The 12,278-nt window shown below is 46.0% G+C and overlaps 1 protein-coding gene and 12 non-coding genes across 13 annotated transcripts in view; 12 read left to right on the top strand and 1 right to left on the bottom strand.

The window, feature by feature from the left end:
• LOC126428159 (uncharacterized) overlaps nt 1–12,278 on the top strand; it is a 140,206-nt gene that overhangs the window by 44,390 nt on the left and 83,538 nt on the right. The window contains exons 4-5 of the mRNA XM_050090069.1: nt 4,430–4,670; nt 8,395–8,556. Of these exons, the coding sequence (XP_049946026.1) occupies nt 4,430–4,670; nt 8,395–8,556 (403 nt within the window). The remainder of the gene's footprint in view (nt 1–4,429; nt 4,671–8,394; nt 8,557–12,278) is intronic.
• On the top strand, nt 855–928 carry Trnas-cga (transfer RNA serine (anticodon CGA)). Its single transcript has one exon. It is a non-coding gene; the product is annotated as a tRNA-Ser (tRNA).
• Trnas-cga (transfer RNA serine (anticodon CGA)) lies at nt 1,157–1,230 on the top strand. Its single transcript has one exon. It is a non-coding gene; the product is annotated as a tRNA-Ser (tRNA).
• On the top strand, nt 1,459–1,532 carry Trnas-cga (transfer RNA serine (anticodon CGA)). The gene has a single exon. It is a non-coding gene; the product is annotated as a tRNA-Ser (tRNA).
• On the top strand, nt 1,761–1,834 carry Trnas-cga (transfer RNA serine (anticodon CGA)). The gene has a single exon. It is a non-coding gene; the product is annotated as a tRNA-Ser (tRNA).
• On the top strand, nt 2,063–2,136 carry Trnal-caa (transfer RNA leucine (anticodon CAA)). Its single transcript has one exon. It is a non-coding gene; the product is annotated as a tRNA-Leu (tRNA).
• Trnas-cga (transfer RNA serine (anticodon CGA)) lies at nt 2,365–2,438 on the top strand. The gene has a single exon. It is a non-coding gene; the product is annotated as a tRNA-Ser (tRNA).
• On the top strand, nt 2,667–2,740 carry Trnas-cga (transfer RNA serine (anticodon CGA)). Its single transcript has one exon. It is a non-coding gene; the product is annotated as a tRNA-Ser (tRNA).
• Nucleotides 2,969–3,042, top strand: Trnal-caa (transfer RNA leucine (anticodon CAA)). The gene has a single exon. It is a non-coding gene; the product is annotated as a tRNA-Leu (tRNA).
• On the top strand, nt 3,271–3,344 carry Trnas-cga (transfer RNA serine (anticodon CGA)). The gene has a single exon. It is a non-coding gene; the product is annotated as a tRNA-Ser (tRNA).
• On the top strand, nt 3,573–3,646 carry Trnas-cga (transfer RNA serine (anticodon CGA)). The gene has a single exon. It is a non-coding gene; the product is annotated as a tRNA-Ser (tRNA).
• On the top strand, nt 3,875–3,948 carry Trnas-cga (transfer RNA serine (anticodon CGA)). The gene has a single exon. It is a non-coding gene; the product is annotated as a tRNA-Ser (tRNA).
• On the bottom strand, nt 10,075–10,148 carry Trnat-ugu (transfer RNA threonine (anticodon UGU)). Its single transcript has one exon. It is a non-coding gene; the product is annotated as a tRNA-Thr (tRNA).

The raw sequence follows: 12,278 nt of genomic DNA, 5'->3' as shown, positions 1-12,278 counted from the left end.
TTGGGGAGAAGAGGAGTTTGTGGCACAACTTGACAAGAAGAAGGGACCAGTTGGTAGGACATGTTCTGAGGCATCAAGAGATCACAAATTTAGCATTGGAGGCCAGTGTGGAGGGTAAAAATCGTAGAGGGAGACCAAGAGATGAATACACTAAGCAGATTCGGAAGGATGTAGGTTGCAGTAAGTACTGGGATATGAAGAATCTTACACAAGATAGAGTAGCATGGAGAGCTGCATCAAACCAGTCTCAGGACTGAAGACAACGACGACAACAACAACAACAACAACAACAACAACCATGTTTAAACTGTTTGCCTGTATCCATTTGTATTCAGAATCAAATTGACTTTACAATTGGTCTGACACTCAACAATAGCATACATTTCTGCAGGAGATGCTAAAAGTCTAGACTGCGGCCAGTGTTGTACTCACGTGTTTAGTGCAACAGTGTTGTCGGTACTCACTGTGAGCTATGATGCAAACGATAGGAGTGTGTCAGCTGCTGGTTCTAAACAGCCAGTGAGAGAGCGGCAAGCGGGCGATATATTTTTGTAGTAAAAGACATTGTAACATTCTCACATCAGTATAGATGCAAAATCGGCTTTGTGTTAAAATATTTGGAAGACACACCCAAATATGTGTAACAATGGAGATATAAGTTTCACAACTCTCTATTAGGGGTGGTGGTGGTGGTGGTGGTGGTGGTGGTGGTGGTGGTGGTGGTGGTTGTTGTTGTTATAAAAAATAGTGGTACCACATATGAGAGGCTAAACAAAGGCAGCAGTGAAGATGAAATTTAATGTAAACATTAATTACTGGCAGAAGTAAAGCTGTGAGTACCGGGCGTGAGTCGTGCTTCGGTAGCTCAGTTGGTAGAGCACTTGCCCGCGAAAGGCAAAGGTCCCGAGTTCGAGTCTCGGTCGGGGCACACAGTTTTAATCTGCGAGGAAGTTTCATATCAGCGCACACTCCGCTGCAGAGTGAAAATCTCATTCTGGAAACATCCCCCAGGCTGTGGCTAAGCCATGTCTCCGCAATATCCTTTCTTTCAGGAGTGCTAGTTCTGCAAGTTTCGCAGGAGTGCTTCTGCAAAGTTTGGAAGGTAGGAGACGAGGTACTGGCAGAAGTAAAGCTGTGAGTACCGGGCGTGAGTCGTGCTTCGGTAGCTCAGTTGGTAGAGCACTTGCCCGCGAAAGGCAAAGGTCCCGAGTTCGAGTCTCGGTCGGGGCACACAGTTTTAATCTGCGAGGAAGTTTCATATCAGCGCACACTCCGCTGCAGAGTGAAAATCTCATTCTGGAAACATCCCCCAGGCTGTGGCTAAGCCATGTCTCCGCAATATCCTTTCTTTCAGGAGTGCTAGTTCTGCAAGTTTCGCAGGAGTGCTTCTGCAAAGTTTGGAAGGTAGGAGACGAGGTACTGGCAGAAGTAAAGCTGTGAGTACCGGGCGTGAGTCGTGCTTCGGTAGCTCAGTTGGTAGAGCACTTGCCCGCGAAAGGCAAAGGTCCCGAGTTCGAGTCTCGGTCGGGGCACACAGTTTTAATCTGCGAGGAAGTTTCATATCAGCGCACACTCCGCTGCAGAGTGAAAATCTCATTCTGGAAACATCCCCCAGGCTGTGGCTAAGCCATGTCTCCGCAATATCCTTTCTTTCAGGAGTGCTAGTTCTGCAAGTTTCGCAGGAGTGCTTCTGCAAAGTTTGGAAGGTAGGAGACGAGGTACTGGCAGAAGTAAAGCTGTGAGTACCGGGCGTGAGTCGTGCTTCGGTAGCTCAGTTGGTAGAGCACTTGCCCGCGAAAGGCAAAGGTCCCGAGTTCGAGTCTCGGTCGGGGCACACAGTTTTAATCTGCCAGGAAGTTTCATATCAACGCACACTCCGCTGCAGAGTGAAAATCTCATTCTGGAAACATCCCCCAGGCTGTGGCTAAGCCATGTCTCCGCAATATCCTTTCTTTCAGGAGTGCTAGTTCTGCAAGTTTCGCAGGAGTGCTTCTGCAAAGTTTGGAAGGTAGGAGACGAGGTACTGGCAGAAGTAAAGCTGTGAGTACCGGGCGTGAGTCGTGCTTCGGTAGCTCAGTTGGTAGAGCACTTGCCCGCAAAAGGCAAAGGTCCCGAGTTCGAGTCTCGGTCGGGGCACACAGTTTTAATCTGCCAGGAAGTTTCATATCAGCGCACACTCCGCTGCAGAGTGAAAATCTCATTCTGGAAACATCCCCCAGGCTGTGGCGAAGCCATGTCTCCGCAATATCCTTTCTTTCAGGAGTGCTAGTTCTGCAAGTTTCGCAGGAGTGCTTCTGCAAAGTTTGGAAGGTAGGAGACGAGGTACTGGCAGAAGTAAAGCTGTGAGTACCGGGCGTGAGTCGTGCTTCGGTAGCTCAGTTGGTAGAGCACTTGCCCGCGAAAGGCAAAGGTCCCGAGTTCGAGTCTCGGTCGGGGCACACAGTTTTAATCTGCCAGGAAGTTTCATATCAGCGCACACTCCGCTGCAGAGTGAAAATCTCATTCTGGAAACATCCCCCAGGCTGTGGCTAAGCCATGTCTCCGCAATATCCTTTCTTTCAGGAGTGCTAGTTCTGCAAGTTTCGCAGGAGTGCTTCTGCAAAGTTTGGAAGGTAGGAGACGAGGTACTGGCAGAAGTAAAGCTGTGAGTACCGGGCGTGAGTCGTGCTTCGGTAGCTCAGTTGGTAGAGCACTTGCCCGCGAAAGGCAAAGGTCCCGAGTTCGAGTCTCGGTCGGGGCACACAGTTTTAATCTGCGAGGAAGTTTCATATCAGCGCACACTCCGCTGCAGAGTGAAAATCTCATTCTGGAAACATCCCCCAGGCTGTGGCGAAGCCATGTCTCCGCAATATCCTTTCTTTCAGGAGTGCTAGTTCTGCAAGTTTCGCAGGAGTGCTTCTGCAAAGTTTGGAAGGTAGGAGACGAGGTACTGGCAGAAGTAAAGCTGTGAGTACCGGGCGTGAGTCGTGCTTCGGTAGCTCAGTTGGTAGAGCACTTGCCCGCAAAAGGCAAAGGTCCCGAGTTCGAGTCTCGGTCGGGGCACACAGTTTTAATCTGCCAGGAAGTTTCATATCAGCGCACACTCCGCTGCAGAGTGAAAATCTCATTCTGGAAACATCCCCCAGGCTGTGGCGAAGCCATGTCTCCGCAATATCCTTTCTTTCAGGAGTGCTAGTTCTGCAAGTTTCGCAGGAGTGCTTCTGCAAAGTTTGGAAGGTAGGAGACGAGGTACTGGCAGAAGTAAAGCTGTGAGTACCGGGCGTGAGTCGTGCTTCGGTAGCTCAGTTGGTAGAGCACTTGCCCGCGAAAGGCAAAGGTCCCGAGTTCGAGTCTCGGTCGGGGCACACAGTTTTAATCTGCCAGGAAGTTTCATATCAGCGCACACTCCGCTGCAGAGTGAAAATCTCATTCTGGAAACATCCCCCAGGCTGTGGCTAAGCCATGTCTCCGCAATATCCTTTCTTTCAGGAGTGCTAGTTCTGCAAGTTTCGCAGGAGTGCTTCTGCAAAGTTTGGAAGGTAGGAGACGAGGTACTGGCAGAAGTAAAGCTGTGAGTACCGGGCGTGAGTCGTGCTTCGGTAGCTCAGTTGGTAGAGCACTTGCCCGCGAAAGGCAAAGGTCCCGAGTTCGAGTCTCGGTCGGGGCACACAGTTTTAATCTGCGAGGAAGTTTCATATCAGCGCACACTCCGCTGCAGAGTGAAAATCTCATTCTGGAAACATCCCCCAGGCTGTGGCTAAGCCATGTCTCCGCAATATCCTTTCTTTCAGGAGTGCTAGTTCTGCAAGTTTCGCAGGAGTGCTTCTGCAAAGTTTGGAAGGTAGGAGACGAGGTACTGGCAGAAGTAAAGCTGTGAGTACCGGGCGTGAGTCGTGCTTCGGTAGCTCAGTTGGTAGAGCACTTGCCCGCGAAAGGCAAAGGTCCCGAGTTCGAGTCTCGGTCGGGGCACACAGTTTTAATCTGCGAGGAAGTTTCATATCAGCGCACACTCCGCTGCAGAGTGAAAATCTCATTCTGGATTTTCTTTTTGTTTTATTTTGGTTTCTTCTTTTATTATCAGAATGTTGACAACCAATAAATAGCATAAGTTAGAATAGGTGTAATGCTAATTTTTTAGACAGATACATTGTCATTAAAAGTTTGTCATTTAGACTAGCCAGAATATGTTAAAAAATAATTTTTTCTCAAGGAACCTCTTAAAAAAAGGAGGGGGGGGGGTGCCTTATATTCAGGCTTATAGTATTCTTGGCTGAATAAAGTAAATACTAGCCATGACAGCCTTTGCTGTAGAGTTTTTTCTTTCCTTGGGAGCCTTGTTATATTAGAGCTTAGAATATAATAAAAGATCCTGCAGCAGATTGCTTTTACGGGTCTAAAGCTAACTTTGATGTGTCTTAATTGCATTCTATTATCTTTGGTTCTCCCACAGGCCACGACACAGTCTAAAACAGGACAGCAAGTACCTCCAGCAAAGCGCAGTCCAGTGCCGCGGGACTACTCGGCCTGGGAGAAGTACGATGCAGACAAGGAGTTGACGTTAATGGAGATAGAGGAGCAGCAGCAGCAAGAGGAGAGGGAGAGGAAGCGGCGGGAGGAGCAGCTGCAGGTGCAGCGCCTGCAGGACGAAATGAAGAAAGCGGGGAAGGGAAATGCCGAGATGGTGGTACCAGGTTTGTCGTCGGGCTTTCTCTCGTAAAGCTGTCAGTGTCCTGTAGAAAAAGGAAGTACAGTATACTCCTGGTTATTTGGGAAAATGTGGGGAAGAGAAGATGCACAAATATTAAAAAACATGAAGAACTGACATATTTTCAAATGTGTATTTGGAATGGTGTCTACTAAATGGGTAGTAATGTCGGTGGCCAATGTCTGTGTGTGCTCGGGCACGGCTCAGCGCAGTTGTATTCTGCTGCCGGTCTGTCTTAGGATCTGTGGGTGCCCCTAGCAGCCCACAACTTGGGCTTCTGGTCCCTGGATGTGGGTGGCGTGTGTAAAAATGCACGAATAATCCACACATAAATAATTGCGAGTACACTGTACTAAATTTAAAAGTTGCGCAAAATGTTGTGATCTTCTCCTGTTGTTTGAGCTGCTTTGTTTACTCCCCAGATTTTATGAGAGAAGATCAGAAAGTAATGCACGATAATTTTATTATTAAAATGTTTAATAGGTAACAAAAAAAAGATCTGAAATGAACTCGCATCATTCGCCTACTTTTTCTACATAGTCTACAGCTTTCTCAACACATTTCTCCCATTGTGGTATCAGTTTCAGTATGCCCTGTTTGTGGAAGTCCATTTGTTTGGAGTATAGCCATCTATGGACTTCTGATTTTCACTTCCACATCTGTCATGAAGCATTAGCCGGCTAGGAATTTCTTCGTGGCACCGAACAGAAGAAAAGTGTAAGGTCCGGACAGTATAGTGGATGCTGGAGCACCTCCCATAAAAGTTTAGCAATTTTCTTATAATCAGGCGCAGCTAGGTGGGGTTGAACATTGTCATGAAGAAGTTTGACACTGTCAGTATTATAGTTGTTGTGTTTGTTAAACAGGGCATGACACAATTTAACCAAAGTTTTAATGTAGGCTGCAGCATTCAAAGTGGCCTCTTGTCTGCCAGTAATACACCGTGCATAAAGCAGAACACTGTCACAGCACTTTCCTAGTAGATTCAGTCAGTTTGAATTTTTTTGTACTGGAGAACCAGCATATTTCCACTTCGTAGAGGCTTGCTCGGTTCGGGGTGTGTGGTGGTATGCCCATTACTCATCACAAATGATGATTCCTTTCTCAAATTCATGCCCTTCTGCAGCGTAATGTAATTTTAAACTACAGAAACTTGGTGCCATGCACTCAGATGGTCTGTGGTATTGCCCTGTTGTCGGATGGCTGGCCGGGGTGGCCGAGCGGTTCTAGGCGCTACAGTCTGGAACCGCGTGACCGCTACAGTCGCAGGTTTGAATCCTGCCTTGGGTATGGATGTGTGTGATGTCCTTAGGTTAGTTAGATTTAAGTAGTTCTAAGTTCTATGGGACTGATGACCTCAGCAGTTAGGTCCCATAGTGCTCAGAGCCATTTGATTTTGTTTTTGGATGCTCTGGACAATGCATGACTACAAATGCTTTGCCTGCTGGAGATTGCGATGTATCGAAGGTGGCCCACATGCTCGATGGTTGCATGCCATCCTTCCACTGTGGGGGCCTGGGGGCAAATCTGCCAGGGTCCTGACACATCCATTGTACTTTCATGAAAAGATGTACTGGGGACAAACCCGTCAACAGCTGTTAGTTTGCACACAGAAAGTCTTACAAATTGTGTCGTCCCTGAAAAGGGCCTTTTTTGTAGCAAAGACATTGTTTATTTAAAGCAGGTGCTCAAACTGGGGACCCTCTGATGCGACACTAGCTCGATAACATTGAAAGGTGTTTTGCCAAACTCTTTCAAAGATTCCTGGTATTGCCCTGATGTGATTGGCGGCATGTTGAATGCGATCCATTAAATCCTGTTCATTTCTGGCTGATTCGCATCGGGGGGGTCAACAAGAACCTTGAAGAATCCCCATAGAAAAAAGTTCAGTGGCATTGTGGAGGCTGTATCCTATGAGCACCTCTGAGTTACCTGGCCATCGAAGAGTTCATTTAAATATGGGCACACAGCATGACTGTTATGTGTGGGCGCTCCATCGTGCTGCAACCACATGCGTTTCCATATGTCCAGGGAACATCTTCCAGCAGGCCGGGTAGAGCTTCTTGCAAAAAGTGAAGGTAATTTGCCCCGGTAAGTCAAGAACTTAGACGGTCCAGCCCAGTCAGATGGTCCCCGACAATGCCTGCCCAAATGTTGAGTGTAAATCATTCCTGGTGTCCGTGGGCGTATGTGACGTGACGATTTCCACTTACCATGCAATGAACGTTTAAAGTGTTGTATATGCCATCCCGATGGAAGGTGCACTCGTCGGTAAACAACACAATGCTAGGGAAGTTGGGATCCCGTGTAACACATTGTAGAAACCACCGGCAAAATCCTAGCCCTTGTTCATAGTCTGCCACACGATTTAGTTCTTGGACAGTGTGGAAACTAAATGGATGGTGGCTGTCGTCCCTCAAAACGTTCCCAGACTAACCGATGAGTGACCCCCATGTCGTGGCCAACTGCTCGAGCACTTGTTGTAGGCACTCCCTCAAATCGTTTGAGAACAGTCTCTTCAAATGCAGCATCCCGACGTGTTCGAGGTCTTCCAGCATCACCACAATATCCCCCTAACGAACCCGGTTTGCTGAGTCACTGGTGAATTGCTGTAAACGTTTGTGGATGTGGGTGGTATCTTGATGGGTACTATTCCTCATACAACCATCGAGCTTCATGCGCATTACTGTCGGCTAGTCCAAAAACAAAAACCATATCTCATCGTCCTTCAAATGAATACTGTGCTGCCATGCTTACTGTATGAATAAATCGCAGCTGACGTCTGTGTGCTCCGAAGCGAAGCTTACGTGTGAATGCCTGTGACGTGAGGTGGAGACAAACAGCAAGACGTATTAGAGATGTGTGCATATCATGTTGGGGCTGTGACAGGGCAAGGGAAGTTTGTACTTGTGAACTGACAACCATAGCGCTGCCCGTCAACCAGCGAATGGCAACAGGGCAGTCCCGTGGCCAATTGGAGCACATGGCACAAAGTTTCCATAGTTTAAAAATAGTGCGTTATCGGCCTACACAACATTAGTAATTTTGGTTCCTACTGGCATTAGCTATCCAAGGTTAAAATTTCGTGAAACAATTTTGCTCCACCCTCTATATTTCACATTGATACATGTGTGTTCTTGGTTTTACTGTAATAAATATAGACATAAAATAAAAATAAATAAATAAAAATTTTATGGGATTGTGCTGCATATTAAACAAGTGTCATATTATTTACTAAATAGTGAGAATGAAGGTTTCATTACAACTGCAGGGTGTGGGAATGTTGTGTGTTCAGTTTTTGATGCAACCTTAAGTGTTGGACATGGTGGAGAAGTGAACATTATAACTCATGTGAATCCAAATAGACAGAGCACTTAATTGCCCTATATGACCATCAAACTGTCAAGAACACTGATTTTGAAACACATGGGATCACTCGCACATCTTGTAAATAAGGTGCTTCTCCTTTTTCTAGCGGAACATTCAATAATGATTTAAAAAGGTGGAACTAATTTTGTAATGAAAAAATGGTCTAAATAAATACAACTCTCATGGAAAAGGGCTTCCTTTATTCAATAATTTTTAAGGTTTGGTGTCCGCTGAGAAGTAAAAAAATTGTTTGATGGTGTGGTTGAGCCAGGAGCATTAATTTGAAGTATCATTGCAGCCAAATAAATTTTCTGTGACATGTGCCCCGATTTATGTCGCAGCTAACTTGACACCGACAGAACGGGAGCTGTTGGCCACTAGAGAGAAGGATAAAGGCAACGATTTCTTCAAAGTGGCCGATTACAGCAACGCCATCAAGCACTACTCTGCTTCAATTCAGATTCTTCCGACACCTGTCGCCTACAACAATAGGGCCATAGCAAGTAAGTAGTTGTGGCATGTGCTGAAGTGTATGTCCAGAACATTGTTTATTGCAATTTTGTCATATGATGACATGATGGAGACCGTGGCTGTTATTTGAAGACAAATGTTGATGGTGTTAGGACAGCAACCAACCACACAAAAACAGCACCCCAGACTATATCCTTAATGATCAAACATAGTTAGCTAACACCCCTTTCCTGAAAAATTTCCAAAAATTATTTTCCAGCCTCCAAAGCAAATAATATTAGTACGCCTATCTGCAGATCAAGCAGCAAATTTATATGTTACTATAATTCTCATGATGCTAAATGTAGTTAAATAATGTACTATTCTACCTATACAGTAAAAAAAACAACACCACTTTATAATTAATGTAACCATATCAACTCAAAAATTCAATGTCTCTGTACTAGTGTAAAAGGCACTTCAGTTGCGTAAGTGAATATATGATCCTTTCCAAACATATGACACTTTAAAATGTTACAATATATCATAGCATCTTTGATACTCATGTGTTTGTAAGCTCTTTGTGTGCATCAAAACATGTGGTGCATGGTAGAAATTTTCTCTGTGACAAATCTAAAGTGTGCAGTGAGAAAAATATATGTATGCAACAATAAGAATGCAGTGGGAATGTATTCACATCTGTTGGACGAATGTTATGAAAACAAACACTCCAAACTGACATTTCACGTAAGTCACATGCAACAAAAATCTGTAACGTAACCATCTGTGTATGGCGTACTTATAATTATGTATTATTTATATTTTAGGACAATTAATCTGTAAAAAACGCACCACGTCATAAAGAAAACGTGTAAACCGTCTGAGGCTGAATCACAATGATTTGAAACCGTTAACAGTACCCTTTGAATAAAGGAACTGAAAGTAAATTTGTGGCTGGTTGCTGTCCTAACACCATCAACATTGTTTATTATCTCTATCTCAATTCACACACACACACACACACACACACACACACACTAGGTGCCTACACATGATTGTCGTTTTTGCAGCACAAAATCACTAGTTCTGATGCCAGTGTGTCCCTTTTCAATCCCATTCACCTGCTGTACACACTAATGGATTCCTGTCCTGCACACTGTCTGCCTCCCTCTCTTCCACCAATTGCCCTTCCCAACCCCTCCTCTCACTTCCTGCCTCTCTCGCTCCACCCAACACAACCCCTCGCCACAGACTACATCCTGAACTGCAGTCTCTGCTCTTCCAAACCTAATCTGCAATGATTTCCCCTGCCATATCCTCATGCATCTCTAATCCACCCACATTCCCCAAGAGTCAACTAAAAAGGAGTGCCCCCCCTTGTCACCCAGTATCACCACGGGTTAGAGTAAATGAACCGTGTTCGTATATGCGAAGACAGTAACTTGTTCTCGAAAGAACAGTTACTGTTGATGACTGTGCAGCTTTTCCCTGGAATAAATGATGACTAACTGACAACCTAAGCTGCTGACAGGTGTTGTTGATATACCTCGATGTGGACAGCTGAAAATGTGTGCCCCGACCGGGACTCGAACCCGGGATCTCCTGCTTACATGGCAGACACTCTATCCATCTGAGCCACCGAGGATACAGATAAATAGCGTGACTGCAGGGACTTACCCCTTGCACGCTTCCCGTGAGGCTCACATTCCCAACTGTCCACAATTCTACATATGTATTGTGCCTTATAGACATTTTGCCCACCCACTCATTACTCGCGCACACTTTGGCGATTCCCGTAAGAGTTTGGGCAGCCTGTGCGCATTTGCACAGACGAAGGGCAATGGCTGGGTACCCTTTAACTATATATCATTTATTCCAGGGAAAAGCTGCACGGTCATCAACAGTAACTGTTCTTTCAAGAACAAGTTACTGTCTTCGCATATATAGTTAAAGGCTACCCAGCCATTGACCTTCGTCTTTGCAAATACGCACAGGTTGCCCAAACTCTTACAGGAATCGCCAAAGCGTGCGCGAGTAATGAGTGGGTGGGCAAAATGTCTATAAGGCACAATACATATGTAGAATTGTGGACAGTTGGGAATGTGAGTCTCACGGGAAGCGTGCAAGTCGCGCTATTCATCTGTGTCCTCGGTGGCTCAGATGTACAGTGTGTCTGCCATGTAAGCAGGAGATCCCGGGTTCGAGTCCTGGTTGGGGCACACATTTTCAGCTGTCCACATTGAGGTATATCAACAACACCTGTCGGCAGCTTACGTTGTCAGTCATCATTTGAACCGTGTTCTTTGCCTGGGCTTTGACTATCTATGAGGAGCATTGAGTAAGTAATGCAACACATTTTTTTCTGAGGGTGGGTTGGTTTTATTCAGGATTTCAGTACATCACATCATTTCTCACGCTTTTGGCTTCAAAACCCTATTTTTCAACATAATCTCTGTTCAGTGCAGCTGCTTTCTGCCACCATACTGGGAGGGCCTGCACATTACCACACTACTGGTCGATGCTGGAGCCAACATCTTACAGCATCAATAACCTCACCGTTATCCATTTACTGCTTTCTACAGAGTGCATCAATCACTGGGGCAAACAGATGGAAATGTGAAGGCACGAGATCCGGGCTTTAGGTTGGCGAGGAAGAACAGTCCAGGTTATTTTCCTAAATCGCTACAGGTGAATGCCAGAATGCTTCTTTTGAAAGGGCACAGCTGATTTCCCTCTGCATCCTTTCCTAATCAGAGCCTCTGTTCCAACTCTTTAAGTCCTCTTTCTCGATGGGACTTTAAACGCTAATCTACTCCTCCTCCTTCTCCTCCTCCTCCTCCTCCTCCTCCAGACTAGTCCAGTGGAGTTACGTGAGCCCCTCCCATTTCTGCAGTTTTATAGAGAATGAGAAGTTGGTTTGCAAGTTTTGTGGTGACACACCCCCTATTGCAGGAGTGACAACTGTTTGTGGACAGCCTGCGCGCAGGAGATGGGACAGGTGTGCACGACCTTGTTTTGATGACAGATGCCTCACCCAGTGACTCACTGTGCTTTTGTTCACTGTAGACATTCTTCAAGCACCTATGAATGCCTGCAGTGCTCTGGTTCTCTGGCAAAAGAAACTCAGTTACAGCTCTCTGCTTTGAACACACCCCTGTTGCAGTTGCCATTTTGAAGGCAACACGGTGCCACCACCTTTTGGACTTTCATGAAACGATAGGGGATGAAGTGGGAATATTCCACAATGCCCCACAACAAATTCCTCATTTTTCAGTTGAAATTGCTGTGAAAAAGTCTTGCATTACTTACTGAAAGACCCACATGTTGTCGTTCCTGGAAGTGAGGGATACTCAACTACACCTTCTAAAGTGATATTCTGCCTCCCAGTGAACCTGCACATCATCCTGGCATATTGCTATGCGAACCCCCTTGCCACATGGGTCATATCCCTGTCAAAGACCCAGGTACAAGACCTGTCTGATTCACCCACCTGGCACTTTGTACTCTAGTCTTGTTGCAGGCTTAGCCTACCCACGACAGAGGCAGGGCCACCTATGATAGCAGATATGTCATGTACCTGCTCTGCTGCAATTTCTACACAGCTTTTTGTGTGGGCACGACCACCATCCAGCTGTGGAACGAACGGCCTCTGCCGAACTGTGGCAGAGAACAGTTTTGACCACCCAGTGGCACAATGTGCACGAGTTCAATGGCTGCTACACAACCTGTGTGATTGTGTCCTTCCCCTCGTCACTAGATTTCCTGAACTCTGCAG

This window comes from Schistocerca serialis, chromosome 12, assembly GCF_023864345.2.
Source record: "Schistocerca serialis cubense isolate TAMUIC-IGC-003099 chromosome 12, iqSchSeri2.2, whole genome shotgun sequence".
NCBI classification, from domain to species: Eukaryota; Metazoa; Arthropoda; class Insecta; order Orthoptera; family Acrididae; genus Schistocerca; species Schistocerca serialis.
This window is presented reverse-complemented; position numbering and strand designations above follow the sequence as displayed.